Consider the following 22098-nt stretch of genomic DNA (forward strand, 5'->3'; position numbering starts at 1 on the left):
TTCTCTGAATATGATCAAACCAAAGGTTAACCTATAAGAAATTGAGCTCCATCTAGTTAGGCTAAATATTTTCTGAGTTTGTGACAAAAAACAACTTTAAACATGTAAATGTATTTTGAAACACTTAAAAATGTGGATTTGGGCTTACGCTACAGATTTGTAATATTCTAGTATTCTTCTAAGATATATAACATCTTTACTCCTGTTTTAAGTCCTTTTAATCCATACACATGAATTCTCAAGCAACCAAAACCAGACAAAAACATTTTAAGAAAAAAAACAAAACAACTGTGGACCAACATCCCTCATTGGACTTAGACACAAAAATCAACAACAAAATATTAGCATATTGCATTCACCAATAAATAAAAAAGACAGTACGTCACAGACAAGTGGGGTTTATCCAGGAACGTGCAGTGTTCGTGGATCAGAAGATTGAATATTGTTAAGATGCCAGTTCTTTCCCAAATTTATATAGTTTCAATATAATCCTAATCACAATCATAGCAGGCTTTTTTTGTTGAAATTCTAAAATGTATACAGAAAAGTAAAGGAACTAGAATAGCCAAAACAATTTTAAAAAAGAATAGAGTTGGAAGACGTACAGTACTGTTTTCAAAACCGTAAAGCTTCGGTAATCTAGACAAGGTGTTACTGGTGAAAGAGTAGATGTATAGATTTAATGTGATAGAATATTGAGTTCAGAAATAGACCTACAGCTACTTAACTTTTGACAAATTACAAATGCAGTTCAATCGTGCTGGAACTTGGACATCTATATACATTTTAAAAAGACACTCTATCACCACACCATCTATAAAAATTAACTCAAAATGGATCATTATATACACTAAATGTAAAAACTAAAATTACTGATCTTCCAGAAAAAAAAATAGGTAAAAATTTTCATGATTCTTCAAAGATTTCTTAGATTTGACACAAAAAGCCTGATCCATAAAAGAAATAATTGAAAAATTGTTCTTCATTAAATTAAATAGGTCTTTTATTAGAAAGACACTACTAAGATAATGAAATTAGAAATATTGATTGGGAAAATATATTTGCAAAATATGTATCAATAAAGGCCTGGTATCCAGAATACATAGAGAACCCTCACATGTCAATAATAAGAAAAGGAACAACTCAATTAAAAAATGGGCAAAAGATTTAAATAGACCCTCACTAAAGAAAATACATGATAACAAACAAGCGTGTGAAAAGATGTTCAATATTATTATTAGGGCAATGCAAATTAAAACTATAATGAGAACACTACACACCTTTTTGAATGGCTAAAATAAAAACATAATTTCAGGCACTAGAAAGGGTACAGAAAAACTGGATCTTTATATATGGCTAATTTGAATGCAAAATGATACAGCCACTTCGAAAAACTTAATTTCTTATAAATTTAAGCATAAAACAATAATGTAACTCAACAATATCATTCTTAGATATTAACTCAAGAGAAATAAAATCTATCCACATGATATTGTTAAGATGTCAGTTCTTGTATGCAAATATTTATTAGTACCTCAAACTAGAAACAATTCAGAATGTCCTTCAAATGGTGACTTCATAAACATTAGAGCACAATGGAATACCATTCAATAAAAAGGAATGAGCTCTTCAAATAGTTATTTACTTTATCATTCCATTTATGTGACATTCTGGAAAAGACAAAACAATAGGAGCAGATTTTAAAAATCAGTGTTGCCTGGGGAGTGGTAGAGGGGATTGGCAACAAGGGGGCATGAGGGAACTTTTTAGAGTGGTGGAAATGTTCTATATTTTGGTTGTCAGATTCATAGAACTATATACCTAAAATGGATGAATTTTTGCTATATATAGATTATACCTCAAAACTGACTTTAGCTGGCAACCTTTTTAAAAAAAAATTAATGTAGAAAGAATGATAAAGTTATGATAAAGTTATTTAAAATGATTTATTCAGGCAAAAGATCTTGAATGGATGCTAAAACCATGAAGTGAAATGTTATTGTGGAATAGTATGTTGACATGACCCCCATAGATTATTGCTAATCTTTATATAATCGAAGAGATCTGGGCAGTCACCACTTTAACCAAGTGATCAGTCACACTTTGCATTGCTGACTAGGCGAGAACTGGACAGTTTATGCTTCCTGACTTGGAGTAATACGAAGTCCACAGCAACAGCACATATGAACTATTCTTGTCAAAAAAAATAAAATAAAATAAACATGGATCTAATCAAGGCTTTAAATATAACTTCCACTTTATGGAAAAACAGGAGATAAAGCAATGAGTTAAATTATACCATTAGAAAACAATCAGACATTCACAGCCTGGGATATTCTTGAAGACAGTTTACCTGGTATTTTCAAAAACATCCATGTAATAGAGGAGACCCTTCTAGATAAAAAGAGAACAAACAGTACCTGAATACTGATTTGGGAGGTAAGAGAAGCAGTTGAGGGAAGTTTAATGTAGACTGGTAACATTCAATGACCTTAAGAATTATTTTTCATTTTTCTGAGGTGCAGTAATAATATTGTAGTTAAGTAGGAGAAAGTCTGTTTCTAGGATATATATGATAAAGAGGTGAAGTGTCTTCATGTCTGCAACTTAAGTATACATGTATAAAAAGCAAATAGGTAAAAATATTAACAGTTGTCTCTAGACAGTGTGTATATGGCTATGTATTAATATTATTGTTTTAACTTTTTTCTGCATGTTTGAAAATTTTTGTATTAGAGGTGAATGTTTTTAGAACTCAATTGAGTACTATTTATGGAAGATAGCCTTGTGATATGCAGTGTATTTCTATAGATCCTATGAATATCAGGCATCTGTACCTACATTGCATCCCTGAGAATAACTTTATTTTTTTTAACCACACTGTGTTTAGCATTATATAACACCAGCATACTTTGAGAACCCAGGTAGAAAATAGTTCTGTGAAAATGCTATGTACTGTAAGGATATTTTTGGGATCATTACTTACTATATCAAATGGTATCCTTTTTGGTAAAGAAGAAACTTTGCGTTTAAATAGCAAGAATAGTTGTGCTGTTTTTGAGAAACTGGATTTTAGCATGTTACAGACATTGAATCAGGTAGGAAGGGAGCAGAGCTTCTGTTTTCCTGGCTGCTAAAAAGCTCAAATCTCACCTTGTGGCCCATCTTTAGCTAGTGTACTTCCCAGCAGCACTCCTGACCGCTTTGTAATTTACCTACCTTCTTTTCCCCCTCGATCTGATTCCCTCATTGTTTTTTGCTTGTATTTATTTTGTAAGATACTTTATGCCCAGTAATGTGCTAGACTTATTTAAAAGACTTAAAGTAGTTTATGATTTGAAAGTCACGACCTCTACAAGACAGATTTTCATATAATTGTTATTAGTCATATAAGTTCTCACTCCCAAATCCAGAGATCTTTTATCCTCTAATTAAATTTATATTAATGGACTGTTACTAGAAAATCTTAAAAGATATGTTTTTAATATAATTAAATAAGATATAAAATACCTTATTTTTGTGGGGAGGGAAAATACACAGGGGAAGGAACAAGACCATTCCATGGAAGTGGATTTACAACAGTAGTTGTAATTGGCATTTTCCTTGAGAATTTCATTTTTTAAATCTATTTTTTAATTAATGAAGGGAAGTAAAATATGTTGTTTTACTTTAGCATTTCTGAAAGAATTACCATGTACCAAAAATCCTAATGAAAAATTATATCAGTTGCTCTTGAATGGTATTCAAATCCCCCCACACACAACAGTATCATCCTTCTGTTGATATAAATGATACTTTATATTTTTATCAAATATTTTTCAGCATCAGCATGTTGATACAGATGTTATATTTATAATTTGCTCTTGCTACCTTCTTGAGAGTTGAAGTCCTCACCCACCTTCTTTTTGGGATTGCCATGTTATATTACCAAAGACACATTGTCTGACAGCAGAATGTTTAAAGCAGGGATAACAACATTTACTATAAAATATGTATGAATTAATGGTGGCTAAGACAATTTTAAGACTCTATGTATAAATTAAGTAGGAGTATCATTTGATACATCTTAAGTTTATTCTAACTTTTTAAAAAATATATTCACTTAATAAATAAGATTTTCTTCTTTAAGTCTCCTAAGTTCAGTGGAATCTTACACTGACGGTTTTTTCCCTTTAAAGATCTGTAAAGAATCTTGTTAAATTAAATGATATTTAAAGGCTTTTGTACTTATAAAACTAAGTTTTGATTTTATATTTGGACATGCTTAAATCTTAACTTTAATAACCTATGATCTCCTACCATGAGGAACATGCTAAAATTGTTGCCAATTTTACAAGGTTAGTTGTAAACATCATAGGTGTAAGGTAGGATCACCATCTCCTTTGCCCCAAGCAGAATGATTCCTAGAACTAGAACTTAACTTTCATTGCTCACGTCCTCGGAATTCACTTTTTCTAGTTCGTCAAAATATAGCAAAACAAGGGGTACAGTTTTCGTTCTTTGTGCAACTATTTTTAAGTGAAAGTGCTATTCTCATTCTTACTGTCATTCATTTCTTACCACATGAAAATCAAGTTTAATTTTGTGGTAGTGCCTGTTAGTCATGTGAGCTCTGTACAACATCTCCATTTATACTGCTTCACACATCACTCATAGGACAAGTTCCCACAAAGACCTGTTTTGTTCTACTGTTGATCCACCCTAAATAAACCAGTTTCAAAACTATGTGCAGCTTTGTAAATCAAGATAAACTGGCCAGAGATTAGATACAGAAATAAACAAGAAACCAAATAATGCTTCCTAGTTAATAAGCAGAGTGTTACATATAATAAAATTGCAGGTAATGAAATGTTCTGCATTCTAAGAATATTCTAATTAGAAAGTTTATATAATATTCATATTGTAATCTTAGGTCAAGTCATTAGCTCGTTCCCATTATTGTTAGAGTTATGAAATGTAAATAACGCTTTTAGTAAGATATTCTAGGTGACAGAGGCCAGTGAGAACAAATGATGTAATGTGAACTTTAGTCCTGAGTATGTCTTAGCAAACTAAGTACCGTGATTGATAAGGAGTTTCATATTAGGCACAGATTTCCTTCTGTCTGGCAACAGTTAGCATACCACAGTAAGAAGAGATACAGCAGCATGCAAAGTTTATTTTCCTGGGGACTCTCCATATAGGTCAGGAAAAAAGAAATACTCATACACAATTCATAAGTAACAGAATTATGTTTTTCAGCACAGAGTTAGATTCAAATGTAATATATTCACAGCTTAATTTATGGTGGTTTGAAAATATCCTTGAAATATTTCTCTTTGAATAAATGTTTTGTGACATTATTTTGCTTTCTTGTTTAGAACTTTAAAGAATATCAAGCACTGTTCAAAAGTTTTGTTTCAGATAATCTCTAAACATTGTGTTTTTTAACTCAGTATCAAATAACGTTCCAAAGAATACGCGTCTTTTGTGATGCTTTTCTTTTTCCTCTTGAGAAATTAAAAAAAAAAAAAGAGAGAGAGAAACAAACAAAGGAAGCAAAGAAAACTTAAAATGTCCTGAATTCATTATACTAACAATAAGCAAAGACCAGGCTTCCATGGGCAAGTAAATTAGATAATTCTCAGAGTACTTAGTGAAAATATATAATCTACATCCTGAGTCAAATGAATATGTCATGAAATATAAAACTATTGTGGCAAACACATGACACATTTAAAAATTCCCCCTCCTCCTTAATTCCCAACACATTTTGGGAAGGAAGTTATAATAAAAGTTTTTTTTCCTATCATAAAGCCCTTTTGCCCACCACAGGCATTTACATGAACATATTTATTTTCTGTTTTGAAGAAACCGGATTAGCAAGGTAACTTTTCTAAAACATTTTTCTTTACATGAGAATACAAATGGATTAAATTGAATAATTAAATGCCTTCTTGCTTGGAGCTGCTTCTCCCTGGCATTCCTTTCTCGTTTCATAGTCTGCTCTCTCCCACAGACTGACATTCAGGACTTTTAATTTCTAAGTTTAATTTCTCATTTTTCAGTGGTAAGATTTGAATTGTCAAAAAGTAGTCTTCAAATATGAATTAAGTTTTCTTCTTTATTATTACATTTTTATTGAGGTATAATTTACGTACAGTAAAATGCACATACCTTAACTGTACAGTTTGAGTTTTAACATGTGTACACATCAGAATTAGTGGTAAGGACTTTCTCAAAATACTCCGGTCTTGGGGAGGAGGGAGTGTTGGACACTCAAATACAATCAATTAAATAAATCCATTGTATTTCATGCAGTAAAAAAAAAAAAAAAATACGCCTGCCAGGAAATTAAACAGTTTCCTAGATGATTCTGAGTGTATCAGTAAGATTCTTACTGATACACTCAAAATCTTTGCTTTTGTAAAGAACCAAATTGAGTAATGTATATAAAAATACATAGTATATTATAAAATGTTACACAGATTAAAGTTAGGTTACCATTTTAAAAAAACTTTCTCGTGCCTTTTTCATGGGGTTTGCAATGCTGGCTCAGGTGAAATTCTCAATTCGCTTTTCTGTTTGTTTTTAAGAAAATTAATGCAAAACTTCACGATGGAGTGTGTCAGCGCTGTAAAGAAGTTCTTGAATGGCGAGTAAAATACAGCAAATACAAACCATTGTCAAAGCCTAAAAAATGGTGAGTTAAGTTTTTTAATTACCTTACCAGTATTATATATATCATAGCTTTTTATTTCATTCTCCGATTTTCAAAATTACCTAAGTAAATATTAAAGTAAATAGAGAAAAAAATTTCATTCTTTCATGTAGAATTTCATCTTACATGCTGAGTCTTGCTTTGTGAAGGCAAATAGATTGAAAAAGTGGATTCATCATTCCCTGTCTCATTCTTTCATAAATAAATAATGCACCATTTTTTATAGAATCTTGTTCATAACAGGTGGGTTAGGGCAGAGAAGAAGTTTATTTTGTAAAAGTCCACCTTCCATTTATGAGGCAACAGTATTTACTATGGATCATCTTTACCAAGGAGATCTTAAAAGGGGTGTCTGACTTTTTAATTCAACCCATGAAGATTACTGAAAAGGCTTAGATGATCATAAATAAATCACTAGGTTGGTAACTTTTAATTTTATCCCTTTGAATATTTGAGTCTAAATGAAAAGATACTGGACTTTGTTTCTCATCCCTCTGTTCCTCACCGTTTTTCTATAATTCTGGGATTCTTTTATCTGCCTTATGAATATACATCCTGGTCCTGCTCCCTTATATTCTTTAGCTCAGCTGAATAAGGACCATATTAGAGGTTGATTGCTGCCTAAAAGAGAAAAGTGATAATTCCAAATATAAAATTTAGCATTAATATATGTGATAGTGCTTTTACATTATGAGTTTAAGTTGGTAGTCTATATAGTATAGCTATTTAGAACACATATTTGTTCACTGTTGCTTTATTTTCCTTTTAGCTATTCTGTGGTGGCATCTTCCTTAAATATATTCCCTCTTCTTTTATGGGAGAAAATTTTACTTAAAGTTTGGAAGGTTGCCTAAATAATAAATATGAGAGAACCTTTGCTGTTAATTTTTACTGAAAAATGATATCAGACATTTTACAAATCTGTAAGTCAAGCTATAGGGTAATTTGTTTTCTCGAGAATATTTAACAGTTTTGAATTTTTTATTTTGGGTGGTTTATTTCACTTTGCTTCTTTTTTAATACCGAAAGGTAAAAGCCTCAAGGAAGGATAGATTAGCTATTTAGATTTTTTTTTTTTGTATTACACTTTTATAGCAGAATTTTTTTAGTTATTTATTATAGGTATAGTTGACTCCTTTAAGTTTCTCTCTATCTTTGAGTCTTTTTCATGTTCTCTAGCATTCCTCCATAAAGAAAACAATTTTAAACAAATCTGATAATTTTTATGCTCACTGGCCCAAATTACTAGTGGGGAAATTTGGCTACTGTTTATGTCCAATACTAGATTTCCGTGAATGAGTTAACTGTAGTCTCTACCATAAAAATTAGATGCTGATTATGCTAATAAACCATGTAGTTTTAGTTAATAGGCCTGCCTAATATAAGGTTTGTAGCTTTCTGAATATTTTAGCAAGTCTTTCTGTAAAGGTATTTTCAGATTTCATCACCAGTCTCCATTTTTCTCTTGGTAGCATTATTTCCTAAAAGAATTTGAAATATAGGTAATAAGTATTTACATAGCCATAGAGTTTTAATAGATTAGTATTATAACAAACAAAATTACTTAAAAACATTCCTGCCTTATCCATTATTTTAATATTAGTTTCTTTTGTATGTGCTGCATCTTATGTTTATCTTCATTATGAGTATTCTAGTATTTAAAAGATAATGTTGATTATTACAAATTTTCAGATGCTATGATTTGCTGTAAAATTTCTGAACTTAATTATTTCAGACAGCTCTTGGATTTTACATCTTTCTGTATATGGTCTTAATATTTTACAGCTCCAGAAGCATTTGTATACTTTAAATCCTGGAAGAACAAATATTTTCTTAAGAAGGAAACAAAGACTCACTTAAAAATAAAAAGAGACAGTGTTAATAGCAAATCTTATATATAGTTCCAGAAAACTTACAGCACAACAACCTTTAAGAATGGTTAGGTGTGAACACGTGGACCTAAAGGTCAGCAACTGTGTCCTGTCTTAGAATCATTGAAGTTCTTGAAGTCAGGGAAGTTCATGGTGATGTTGCCGCTACCTGGATAGTACAGTGTAACCCAGAGGCCTTTGAGAGACCTCAGTTGAGTCAGTGAGATGAGGGCTCAGAGGACGTCAGGCGCTGCTATTCCACATCACCCTGAGGCAGATGTGGTTAGCCATAGAATTGTTCATAATAAATGCAAACAAGGGAAATAAAATATTGTATAATTCCCAAAATACAGATAATAAGACATTAATGCCTAAAGGAAAATCTCTAGGAATAAAGAAGCCTAAGCTAATGTAAAACAAATGGTGAATAATGAGACACTAAGAAACTGCTAGTTAAAATGTGGTCTGAACATGTTACTTACGAGGTCTCATACCTGGCCTAGAACATCAGGGATTTGAGATTATACTGAATATGTGACACATTAGGCATTTTGAAAAGTCTAGCTTTCAAACTCTAATCCAAAATTGAGAATCTTATAGAAAGAATAACTCATCTATAGCCACTTTGCTTTTTCTGCATATTAAAACTTGACCAACATTGTAAGAGTTTTAAATCCATTGATGAAAGATGCTGATGGTAGCATAAATTGTTTTGAAATTTTAAATGTTTTTTTCAAGCTAATTGCTTATAAATTAAATTTGTCTTTTGTTGGGATTTATATGACTATATCCTGCTTTTTTTATATATATATACATGTATCTACACAATAGATTTTACATTTAGATATTGAAATGCCTAAGCTGGTACTTAGAAACTTCTTATGTCTTGTATTTCAGGTAACTATGCAATCTTTTTTTCCTATTAATTTGGAAGTGTGGTAGGCAAATACCTGAATTTGTATTAGAATCTCTATCCTGCTTCTTTTCTCCTCCTACCCATGAAAGAAAAATTCACCAGTAATACAGTGAGCTCATGTTTAATATTGTTATAGTAATAAAAGAGAAAGGGGAAACTGATATCAACAGCAACAGGCCACGAACAGATTGGAGTCTGAGGTTAGAATTGGACCTGTTAAGTCCTCTATATCTGCAGCTCTCAACTGGGAAGGGAGGATTTCGCCCCACAGGGGACATTCGGGAATATCTAGAGACAGTTTCGATCATCATGACTAGAAGATCTGGGAGGGATGGTACTGGTATATAGTGGGTAGAGGCCAGGGATGCTGCTAAACATCCTATAGTACATAGGACAGCCCCCACCGCAAAGATCTATCCAGCCCAACATGTCAATAGTGTCTTGGTTGAGAAACCCTGGTGTGTACAAAATAAATAGATACTCATAGGGCCAAGCCACTGAAATGTTATATATATCTTAGGTCATTGGTTTTCAGACTTTTCAGCTGTAGACTTCTTGACAAAAATAAAAGCTTACCCAGAAGTCTGTTGAACACAACAGGCCAAAAGAAAACTGTCCTGAATGAGGAGAAGGGAGCCCAGGCCTTAAATGCCACAAGAAGAATGTTGATTGAAAGTAGATTTCATCCTAAAAATAATTCAAGTGAAGAGAGGAGTAACTGGTGTAGTAACATGCCTTGGAACCAACATTGCACTAGGGTCATCTGGCCTAACATTTTGATGACGTGTGGGGGCTTTATGCATAAAACACTTTGCTTTTCATTAAATCTTTTCGTTAAACAAAGTCACTCCCCCTGAGGGTCTGGTTCTCACATCCATGTATTTAGCACTTCCTGACTGATAATTTTAAAATGTATTGCCTCTTAATTTTTATTCTCACTGACTGCCACAGTAGTATGTAGACAATGGAATATCGTATATATATATTTAGCCTTAAAAAGGGAGGAAATTCTGTCACAGGCTACAATATGGATGAGCCTTTAAGACATTATGCTTAGTGAAATAAGCCAGTTGCAAAAAGAGAAATACTGTATGATTCCATTTATATTAGGTTATCTAAAATAGTCAAATTTATAGCAACGGAAAGTAGAATAGTGGTTACCAAGGGCTGGCAGAAGGGGACAAGGCGGGTTGTTTAATGGGTACAGAGTTTCAAACTTTTGTGGTGAGAGTTCTGGAGATTGGTTGTACAACAGTGTAAATGTGCTTAACACTACTGTACTGTACACTTTAAAATGATTAAGATGGCAGATGTGGTTCCATAGTGTAGTGGTTAGCATGTCTGCTTTGTTTGTGTACGCAGAAGATCCTGGGTTTGCGCCCCAGTGGAGCCACGGTCCATGGTCTGTGGCCATGCCACCCTGAACAAGCCTGATGTCTGATCTCGGAAGCTGAGCAGGGTCGGGCCTGGTTAGTACTTGGGTGGGAGACCACCTAGGAAGACCAGGTGCTGTAGGCATAAATAATAATAATAAAATAATTTTAAAAATAAAAAGTAAAATAATTAAGACGGCAAATTTTATGTTATTTTTTTTTACCAACACCAAAAAATAAATTAGGTAGGTAGGTAGGTAGATAGATAGATAGATAAACTTTAAAAAAAAAAAAAAAAAGGATTGATGGTTTATACAAGATTATCTTGAAGGTCTTCTTAGCTTGGCCAATTTGGTTAGATTAGAAAAAAAACTTTGTATAAAAAGAGGACAGGCATGTGGTGATCTATAACATTAATCAATGTTGCTTGTGAAAAAAATTTTCTGTATACTTTGAATATACATTTAATGAAGAGAAAACAAGACTGATAATATATGTTAAGTGGTCAACTATCTATGCTTTAAAAAGTGGGTTGACCATTATTATTTTTTGTTCTTTTATCAAACAAAGGTAAACATTGTTATATACTGCAATATTATCAGTACTCTCCACGTATACCAGTGTATGATAAATAAACTATATGCTTTGTCTTCTTTTGTTATGCTCTTCAACTCCAGCATTTCTTATAATAGGTTGAATCTCTGATGATTAATCAGTGATATGAGAGTCATGTCACCACATTCCAGGAGTAGTAAGATGTGCTGGAGTGGAGTTTTAGTCATAGGTGGTTCTTTTCTTGTCATGTTGTAGTGTGTGGTGACTGTTAACTCTGGCTTTATTCTTGCCTGGGACCTTGTCCTTTAATATTTAAAGGTAAAAGTGGAGTTTTATTTTCTCAATTGTTCAACAGTGCATGAATCCTATTTTTTGACATTAAGATTGATACAGCAAGCTTTGATTTAAAATTGCCTGCCTTAAAGTGTAATAATTGTGATTTTTCTCTTTTTTTTTCTAAAGTACTTTTGGTCAGTGGTAAATATTTTGTGTTCTTTTTAAGAATTAATCTAATAAAATATACTGCTACAATAAGAAGAGATAGAGTGATCCTTCTACTTATTTTCAAACATATCATTTAGGGACACAGGGATGTGAATTGTAACTTCTCAGTTTTTGGAATTTGGGGATAGTGTTTCTTTAAAAGCATTTTCAAGGTAGCATATGATGTAATTCCTTAGTATAGTTACAGAATCTTTCTACATTAGCACAGATTACTTAGAGCCACTGGAGGAAGTGTGACTTATGGAACTCTGTTGATGTTAAGTTTCTGTTATTTGTACACCAAGGGTGGAGTACCACAGCTCACTGTTTACAAAAGCACCTAGTCATCACATATGTGAGAGTATTATTATCAGTGGAGCTGAATTATGATAAAGGTTAAAGTGTAATAATATAACAAGGAAATGAAGGTAGTGCCAGAAAAGTTATAGCAGGATTATATCTGTTGATATCTATTGTATTATATTTGCAAACTGACATTTTAAAAATAATTATTTAATAAATAATATGAATATAAACAACATAGGCCCATTAAGTGTTAATATTAATAACATTTTATGAAAAATAACTTTCAAAACAAAATTATTAGACAAATGGCATTGTTTTACATTTTTACAAATGTCTTTAGTGTCCAGCTAGTAGAAGGAAAAGGAAAGAGTAAACTTTAAAAGGAATAAATGTAAATTTTAATAGTCTTTTCCAGATAATTTTAGAAATTCATCTTTGATACTATATCAAATTTCAACAAGTGGCAGTTTCCTAAAGGTTAGTTACAATGTAGAATCTGAAACCACATCAATGAACACTTTATATGCTGTTAAGCTAAACTGGTCTGTCTTGTACTTGGGATGGATCTTTCACTTATGGATGATTTTCCATTTGCTCATTTAGAAAATATTAGTTCACTGAGTTATACAGATCTTCCAAATGTTGATATGTTTTATTATACAATATAAAAAGTCATGCTGCTACCATAATGATGTCACTTAAAAGTATATGGGATTTTTATTTTTGCTTTTTAACTGTGAGTTTGTGAAAGTGATGAATATGGTGATTACTAATACAATGTGGTGGCACTGTCTTTGTTCATGCTAAGGTACCAGTACTTTTAGTATTCATTATAAGAATGAGATTCAAAGAAGTTAAAGTGACTTTCAAAGATTGTATAGAAAAGATATTGAAGCTGGGCTAGAATCTAGGTCTTCTTTTTCCCAAATCAGTGCTGTTTTCAAAATAATATTTTCTACTCTTTATGGTGGTCTATTTAACACTTCAGATTTTTTTCCCCTGATTTCATCCTTAAATATGCAGTGAACATTTTTTATCTTTTAATTACTTTTCTTTCCTTTTGTATTTTTCATTGTAAAAAATTACAAATTTTGTAACATTTAAAAAAGTGTACTACTGTCTCCTTTGTTAGTAAGTATTGTTTATGGGTACAACCTGTGTTTTTCTTTGACTACAGTTTCCACTAAAATGATTAGTAATGGTATATGAATGGTCAAGATTGTTTGATTATTCTTAGAAATTATATTCCATGGAGAAATTAAAAGAAGGCAAAATCATCATTATTTTAACATCTCTGAATTTCTCTTAGCAGTGTACTCACAAAATTTTTAAAGTATAGCCAACTTCAAGAGAAATTAGGTAAAATTTATATTTAGTTGAATTGTTTTCCTTACTATATGTATTTTGTAATAAAAAAAACCCACAGAAGTGATTAAATAACTTGCAGTTATGTTAAAAGACATTTCAATATACTTCACAGATTTTATGACAACTTTGAATGCATATCTCATTAAAATCGTATCTAAATTATTCCATGCTTACAATCAAGATTCTTTAGCTAGATAAATAAATGTATTAAAGTGAAAAAAAATCCAGAAACTCAATTACTTTCAGCTCTTCTCTTATTCTCCCAGTGAGGATGTAAAGCATGGATTAAGAGTTTTGAAAGAGAAGGCACACAAAGCTCCCACTTCTGTGACAGAGAAACTGGAGGGTTGTAAATATCTATAAATTTATGTAGTTTATTTAGACGTCTATAAATTTATATAGTTTATTCTTACATTTATAAAAAAGAAACATGTCATTTTAACAACGTGTATATATCTCTTTGTAAATAGGTATATTTATAGTCAGTCACAAAGGTAGTAGACCAATAAAACCTGTTTTTCAGAATTAATTTAAATTTGAAAAGAGCATAATTGCTTTCAGCAATAGAATTCCTTCCCTTCTCAGAATTGGCCATTACAGTCTCAACCAGCTACGGGAACAATGGAAAATCCCCTGATCAAGGCATTATTACTTTGATCTAGTCAAGAGTTCTCAAGTTGTGTGCATAAGAATGTCTTGAAGAGTTTGTTTAACAGGCAGATTCTTGGGACCCAGCCCCGAGATTCTGATTACATAAACAAGAGGTGGAGCCATTAATCTGCATTGTAATAAGCTTTGCAGGTGTTTGAGCCTGTGTTAAAGTCACTGTTTTGGGGACTCGTTGGCTAGAGAATGTGGAATCCGTGATCTTTTGACTTCAGATTCCAAAACGGAATATCCCATTTTTAAGCCTATTTTGCATGTAAGTTTTAACATTAACAGTTTGGTAAATACAATTTTGTCTCCGAATTAGCAATTTTGAATACTTAAGGATTGGTTTACCTCTGGAGTCCCTGGTATAAAAACATATATATAGAAATGAAAGTGTTCTAATTTTCTTGAAGCTTAGGTGAACCTAACCAAGATGAACTTTTTTAAAAAATTATTTTAAAATTTTAAAAAATGGAAGCCAAGAACACGGTGAAAGATATCTTTATTTGAATTATTATAACTTTACCTGTATGCGTTCTAATGGCATACATTTTTAAATCTATTTTTTATTGTAGACTAATTAAGTAAAGCTTTTTAGAAAGTCACAACAACATACCAAATAAATTAACACAAAATTTTAATAATTATTTTCAATTAGATTGTAATTTAGGGTTCCTTTTAGATTTTAACTTATTTTTCCCAGTCAAGTGTTTTGAAGGTGTAATTTACATGCAGTAAAATTCACCTTTATAGTATATAGTATTAAAAACAAAATTCAACTATTTTCAGTTTCATTGATTACTGTTCATATCAATATTTATTCCTTTTGTTTGCTGAGTTTAATTTACACTTCTTTTTCTGCTTTCCTAAGGTAGAACTTTAGATAGTTCTTGTTCAGTATAAACATTTAATTATATAAATTTTCCAAGAATTTCTTTAGCTCTCTTCTACAGATTTTGATACTGTTTTCATTGTCTATCAATCAAAATATTTTCTAATTTTTCCTGTGATTTCTTCTTTGACTTGTAGGTTGTTTAGAAGTGTTCAATTTATAGATACTTGGACATTTTCCAGATATTTTTCTGTTATTGATTTCTAGTTAATTTCACTGTGGTAAGAGAATGTACTTCATATAATAAGTTTCAGGTTATTTATTTTTTTAATTTATTGGGATTGATTTTACGGCTCAGAGATGGTCCATCTTGGAGAATGTTTCATGTGTTCTTGAAAAGACTATCTTGCCCTTGTTGGGTGGAGTGTTCTAGAAACGTCAGTTTGGTTGATAGTCTTCTATAAATCATTTGTTTTATATTTTTATTGATTTTTTTTGTCTGTTTACCCCATCAGTGATAGAGAATTGTTGAAGTCTCTAGTTGTAATTGTGGATTTGTCCATTTCTCTTTGTAGTTCAATAGTTTGCCTCATTTATTTGAACATTCTTTTAGGTGCATAAAATTTAGGATTATTGTGTGTTTTTGGAAGATTGATTCCTTTATATCATGTTAATTATTCTTTTTTTTAGCTGGCAGATTTTTTTTTTTGCTTAGAAATCCATTTTGATAATAATGTAGCCACGCCAACTTTCTTTTGATTAGTGTTTGTATATTTTTTCCTTGTCCTTCTACTTTTAACTATATATTTATGTTTAAAGTGGATTTCTTATATCTTGTATCTCTCACTCCATGTTTTTCTGATTTCTCACATTTCCACTTGACTTTTCATAAACATAACATTAAATCTTTATTAAGATTGAAGTCACATACTGCATAGTTCATCCATTAGAGTATACTTCTTGGTGATGTAGTATATCAGAGTTGTGCAACCGTCACAGCAATCAATTGTGAACATTTTTGTTTTCTCAGAACCCTATGCTCATTAGCAGTCAGTCTCTATTTCTTCCAGTCCCCACTACCCTTTGCTTTCTGTCTCTAGATTTGCTGATTTTGGACACTTCACATAAACAGAATCATACAGTGTATAGTCTTTATGACTATTAATTTAATTAACATAAATTTTTCAGATATGTTCTAACATTTATTAGTACTTAATTCTATTTGTATTACTAAATATTATTGCATTGTCTAACTATATATTTTATATTTTCACTCATTAGTTGATGGACTTTGGGATTGTTTCCACTTTTTTTGGCTATTACAAATAATGCTGCTATGAACATTTCATGTTTATATATGTGTTTACATATGTTTTCAGCTCTCTTGGGTATATATCTAAAACTGGAGTTCTTGGGTTATTTGTTAACTATATTTAACTGAGGAGCTGCCAAATTGTTTTCAAAAGTGACCATTTCTTTTTACTTCCCACTAGCAATATAATGGTTCAGATTTCTCGACATCCTTACCAACACTTGTTATTGCCCTTCTTTTTGATAATTAGCATCCCAGTGGGTGTGAGGTGGTATCTCATTGTGATTTTGATTCACATGTCCCTGGTACCTAGCGATGTTGAGCATCTTCTTATATGCTTCTTGGACATGTATATATCTTCCTCGTGAAAATGTCTATTCAGATATTTTACTTATTTTTAATTGAGTTATTTATGTTTTTCTTACTAAGTTACGAGTTCTTTATATAGTCTAAAAACACATTTCTTACAAGATTTGACTTGAAAATGTTTACTCTCATTCAGTAGGGGTTTCATTTTACTTTCTTGATAGTGTCCTTTGATGCACAAAAGTTTTTAATTTTTTTTAATTGAGGTATAATTGACATGTAACACTATATTAGTTTTAGATATATAATATAATGATATGATATTTGTATACATTGTGAAATGATCACCAAGATTAAGTCCAGTTAATATCCATCACCATACATAGTTACAAAAATTTTTTTTCTTGTGATGAGAACTTTTAAGATTTATAGTCTTAGCAACTTTCAAATCTGCAGTACAGTATTAACTGGTCACCATGTTGTACATTGTATCCTCATGACTTATTTATTTTATAACTGAAGTTTATACCTATTGACCCCCTTCATCCATTTTACCTACATTCCACCCCTGCCTCTGACAACCAATCTGCTGTCTGTATCCATGCACTAGGTTTTTTTTGTTTTGTTTTTGCTTTAGTTTTGGATTCTACATATAAATGAGATCATATGATATTTGTCTTTCTCCATCTGACTTATTTCACTTAGCATAGTACCCTCAAGGTCCATACATGTAGTTGTAAATAGCAAGATTTTCTTTATTTTTATGGCTGAATAATATTCAGTTATATATATATACAACATTTTCTTTATCCATTTATCCATTCATGGACACTTAGGTTGTTTCAATTTCTTGGCTTTTATAAATAATACTGTAATGAACATGGGAGTTAGTGTCTTCTTTATACATATAAAGAAATGGAATTATATATACCCTGAAGTGGAATTGCTGGATCTTATGATTGTTCTATTTTTAATTTTTTAAGGGACCTCCATATTGTTTACGTAGAGGCTGCACCAATTTACATTTTCACCAACCGTGCACAAGAACTCTCTTTATATTCTCACCAACACTTGTTATTTCTAGTCTTTTTGATAATAGCTTCTTGAAGGGATATCTCATTGTGGTTTTAAATATCATTTCCCTAAGAATTAATGATGTTTAGCATCTTTTCATATGCTTTTTGGTCATCTGTATGTCTTTTTTGAAAAAATGTCTATTCAGATCCTCTGCCCATTTTTAAATCAGATTGTTTTTGCTATTGAGTCGTATGAGTCCTTTGTACCTTTGGATATTAACCCTTGACAGATATATGACTTGCAAATATTTTCTCCCATTAAACAGATTGCCTTTTTATTTTGCTGATGATTTCCTTTGCTGTATAGAAGCGTTTTAGTTTCATGTAGTCTCACCTGTTTAATTTTTATTTTGTTGCCTTTACTTTTGGCGTCAAATCCAAAACTCGTTGCTAAGACTGATGTTAATGAGCTTACAGCCTATGTTTTCTTTTAGTTTTATGGTTTCAGGTCTTACAGTCAAGTCTTTAATTCATTTTGAGTTAATTTTTTTGTGCGGTCTACAGTTGTGGTCCAGTTTCATTCCTTTGCATGTGGCTGTCCAGCTTTTCCAACATCATTTATTAAAGAGACTGTCTTTACCCCATTGTATATTCTTGACTCCTCTGTTATAAATTAATTGACCATGTATGCATTTCTGGGTTCTGGGGTCTCTATTCCATTGATGTATGTGTCTCTTTTTATGCTAATATCATACTGTTTTGATTACTATAGCTTTGTAATATAGTTTGAAATCAGGGAGCACGATGCCTTCAACTCTGTTCTCCTTTCTCAAGATTGCTTTGGCTATTAAAGGTCTTTTATGGTTCTATACAAATTTTAGAATTGTTTGTCCTATTTCTGTGAAAAATGCCATTAAGATTGTGATAGGGATTGCATTGACTCTGTATATTGCATTGGGTAGCATGGACATTTTAACAATATATAGATATATACGTAACATTCTATCCTAAAGCAACAGAATACAAATTCTTCTCAAGTGTGTGAAAAATTCTTCAGGATAGGTCATATGTTAGGTCACAAAATAAGTATTAAAAATTTAAGAAGATTAAAATCAAGCATCTTTTCCAACCACAGTGGTATTTTAGTGAAATACCACTTCTAGGTATTTTAGTGAAATTCCACTTCTAGGTATTTTAGTGAAAATGGTGAATTCACTAATTTGTGGAGAATAAACAACATGCTACTGAACAACCAATGGGTCAAAGAAGAAATAAAGAGAGAAATAAAAAAAATACCCTGAGACAAAAAAAAAATGAAATACAATATACCAAAACTTGTAGGATGTAACAAAAGCCATTCTAAGAGTTCACAGCAATAAATGTTTACATCAAGAAACCAGAAAAATCTTAAACTTGACTCTACTTCAAGGAACTAGAAAAGAGGAACAAACAAAACACAAAGTTAGTGGAAGGAAGGAATTAACTAACATAGCTCAACAGAAATAAATGAAATAGAAACTAAAAAGACAATAGAGATCAAGAATACCTCGTTATTTAAAAACATAAACAACAACAACAAAGTAAACAAATAGACAAACCTTTAGCTAGACTCACCAAGAGAGAGGACTGAAAATCAGAAATAAAAGAGGAGATGTTACAACTGATATCACAGAAATTCAGAGAATCATAAGAGATGACTGAACAATTATACACCAACAAATTTGACAATCTAGAAGAAATGGATAAATTCTTAGAAACCTACAACCTACCAAGACTGAATCATTAAGAAAAAAGCTGAACAGACTGATTGCTAGAAAGAAGATTGAATCAGCAATAAAAAATCTCCCAAAAAACAAGTGCAGGATTAGACAGCTTCACTGGTGAATTCTACCAAACATTTAAAGAAGAATGAATACCAACCCTTCTCTCAACTCTTTGAAAAAATAGGTGGGAATGCTTCTAAACTCTTTTTATGAGGTCGGCATTACCGATACCAAAACCAGACAAGGATGCCACAAGAAAATAAAATTACAACCCAATAGCTTGATTAATATACATGCAGAAATCCTCAACACAATATAAGCAAACTGAATTCAACAATACATTCAAAGGATCATATAGTGTGATCAAGTGGGATTTATTCCAAAGACGCAAGGATAGTTCATAATCTGCAAATCAATGCTAAATATTATGTTAACAGAATGAAAGATAAAAATAATATAATTATATTAATAGATGCAGGAAAAGCATTGGATAGAATTCAACATCCATTTATGATAAAAACTCTCAACAAAATGGGTGTAGAGGGAAAGTACTTTACCATAATAAATGCTATGTACAACAAGCCGACAACTAACATTATATTCAACAGTGAAAAGCTGAAAGCTTTCAGGAACAAGATCAGGACAAGACAAGGATGCCCACTCTCACCACTTTTATCAATATAATATTGGAAGTCCTGGCCAGAACAGTTATGCAAGAAAAAGAAATAAAAGGCATCCAAATTGGGTAGGAAGAAGTAAAGTGTCACTATTTGCTGATGACATTTTTTTTAAGTTTTAAGAAGGTAGATAAATCTCAAGTACTATTACTTTGCATCTGTAAACTGCTTTTAGAAATGCTTAATAATTAATCTAAAGTGACATAAATATCTGAGGTTCAAATCTAAGTGTTTTGATATTTAGGCTTTTACCTATACATTTAGTCACACCCCCTCATTTCATCAAATAAATCTTAGGTAATTAGTGAAGAATAATATTTGATTTCGTTTTTCACTTTTAGTGTGAAATGTTTACAAAAGACAGTAAAGGATTCTTATCATATAATGTGTAGACCATGTGCCTGTGAACTTGAAGTCTGCGCAAAATGTGGAAAGAAAGAAGACATTGTTACTCCGTGAGTATTTCTTTTTATGTTTGGGTTTTACTCTTTTAGTAATTGATATGTGAATTTTTTCAAAGGAAACATTCAATAGCTGTAAGAATTTTAATTTACAATATATCACACTAATGTAGACTTTTTCTACTTCACAGGAAAAAGTCAATTGTTTGTTAAATTTTTCTATCATTACAATAAAAGTGAAACTACATTTTTAGAAAATTAAAATATTTATCCATGAGGTTTATATTCATTATTCATTACAAAAGACTTCTTATTATATAACTACTTTCTTTAATGGCCATCATGTATTAATTTATTTGAGCTTACTTTATTGATAACAGTATTATAATTATTTGGATCAAGTTAGTCTTTAAGTATCTTTTTCTCTATATGTATTTCATTAGGCTTCTGTTAATCAAGAAATGTAGTGTAAAGTTCTTTTTGATCTACACAGTTAAATAATGAAAATCTGAGAGAGTTTTTCCTTTCATCTTTAGGTTTAATGAAGAAACAAAACAGACAGAAAACACTGAAAATAACCTACGTTCCAACTGCAGAAGAAGCTGTAGAAATAAAGAAAAAAGTGATGAAGATTTAGAATTTGATATTGATTTAGATGACTCAGAAGATGACAATCATATAGATTAACTTAATTATATGAAAAGTCAGTTTGAAAACATGAAATTCTGAACAACTTTTGACTTTTACAAAGTCGTACCTTCCCTCAAAAATACTATGAAATCCTAATGAGGAAATTGAAAAAACTTATAGAAAATGACAACACTTATACATGGACAATATAAATTGTGTATGATTTTTGAATAATGATAAAACTTTCAGAGTTTTCTTATAATAAATATTTAAGTACCATATGCTGGAATATCTGCCAAAATGAGTACTGAGCTTTATCGCAGTTCATGGGAATTATTTAGAAGAATATACTATCTAATATCAAAGTTGACAAGATCTAGAATTGATGGTTCTGTAAGAACTATCTCCATGGAAAAATCAGATGACATTATTATATTACTAGCTTCAAAAATTGATTCTCAGTATATACCTTTTGATAAATTGATCTCAAGTAAATGGCCCACATAACAAAAGCCCCTTTATGTTTGATTATTATAAAGCACAAAGTTTATTTTTTAAATGATTTTTCTTTGAAAGTATTTTTATGTACCTCATCACATTTCCTTTACCTGTTTTCTTTTGTAAAATATACATAGGAAAAAAATGTGTAAAATACATATGTATAGTTTAACAAATAATTATAAAGAAAAATCATACATCTATCACCCAGATGAAGAAACTGCTCCTAAACAGTATAAATTGGCTCTGTCTGATTTTTTTTAATTCTCTGTTTTTATTTTGAAAAATCTCAAGTCTACAGAAAAACAACAAAATAGTACGATAAACTTTTGTATACTCACATAGATGGGGAGGCCTGCTTGCATAAAAAAGAAAATGCTGGTTCTGTGGAATTCCAGGAAGAAGAAGATTAAGTATAGCCTAAGGGAGTGTCAAAGGGA

At 31.2% G+C, this 22098-nt stretch overlaps 1 protein-coding gene and 1 pseudogene across 1 annotated transcript in view; both read left to right on the top strand.

The window, feature by feature from the left end:
* The window catches only part of CUNH9orf85 (chromosome unknown C9orf85 homolog), a 39984-nt gene extending 18523 nt beyond the window's left edge, over nt 1-21461 (top strand). Inside the window, exons 2-4 of the mRNA XM_006918438.3 lie at nt 6576-6682; nt 20471-20584; nt 21067-21461. Coding sequence (XP_006918500.1) covers nt 6576-6682; nt 20471-20584; nt 21067-21217 — 372 coding nt within the window. The 3' untranslated portion in view covers nt 21218-21461. The remainder of the gene's footprint in view (nt 1-6575; nt 6683-20470; nt 20585-21066) is intronic.
* LOC112485107 lies at nt 10890-11005 on the top strand (annotated as a pseudogene).
* Nucleotides 21462-22098: the final 637 nt, after the last annotated feature.

The sequence above is a fragment of the Pteropus alecto genome, unplaced genomic scaffold (assembly GCF_000325575.1).
Source record: "Pteropus alecto unplaced genomic scaffold, ASM32557v1 scaffold95, whole genome shotgun sequence".
Taxonomy (NCBI): Eukaryota; Metazoa; Chordata; class Mammalia; order Chiroptera; family Pteropodidae; genus Pteropus; species Pteropus alecto.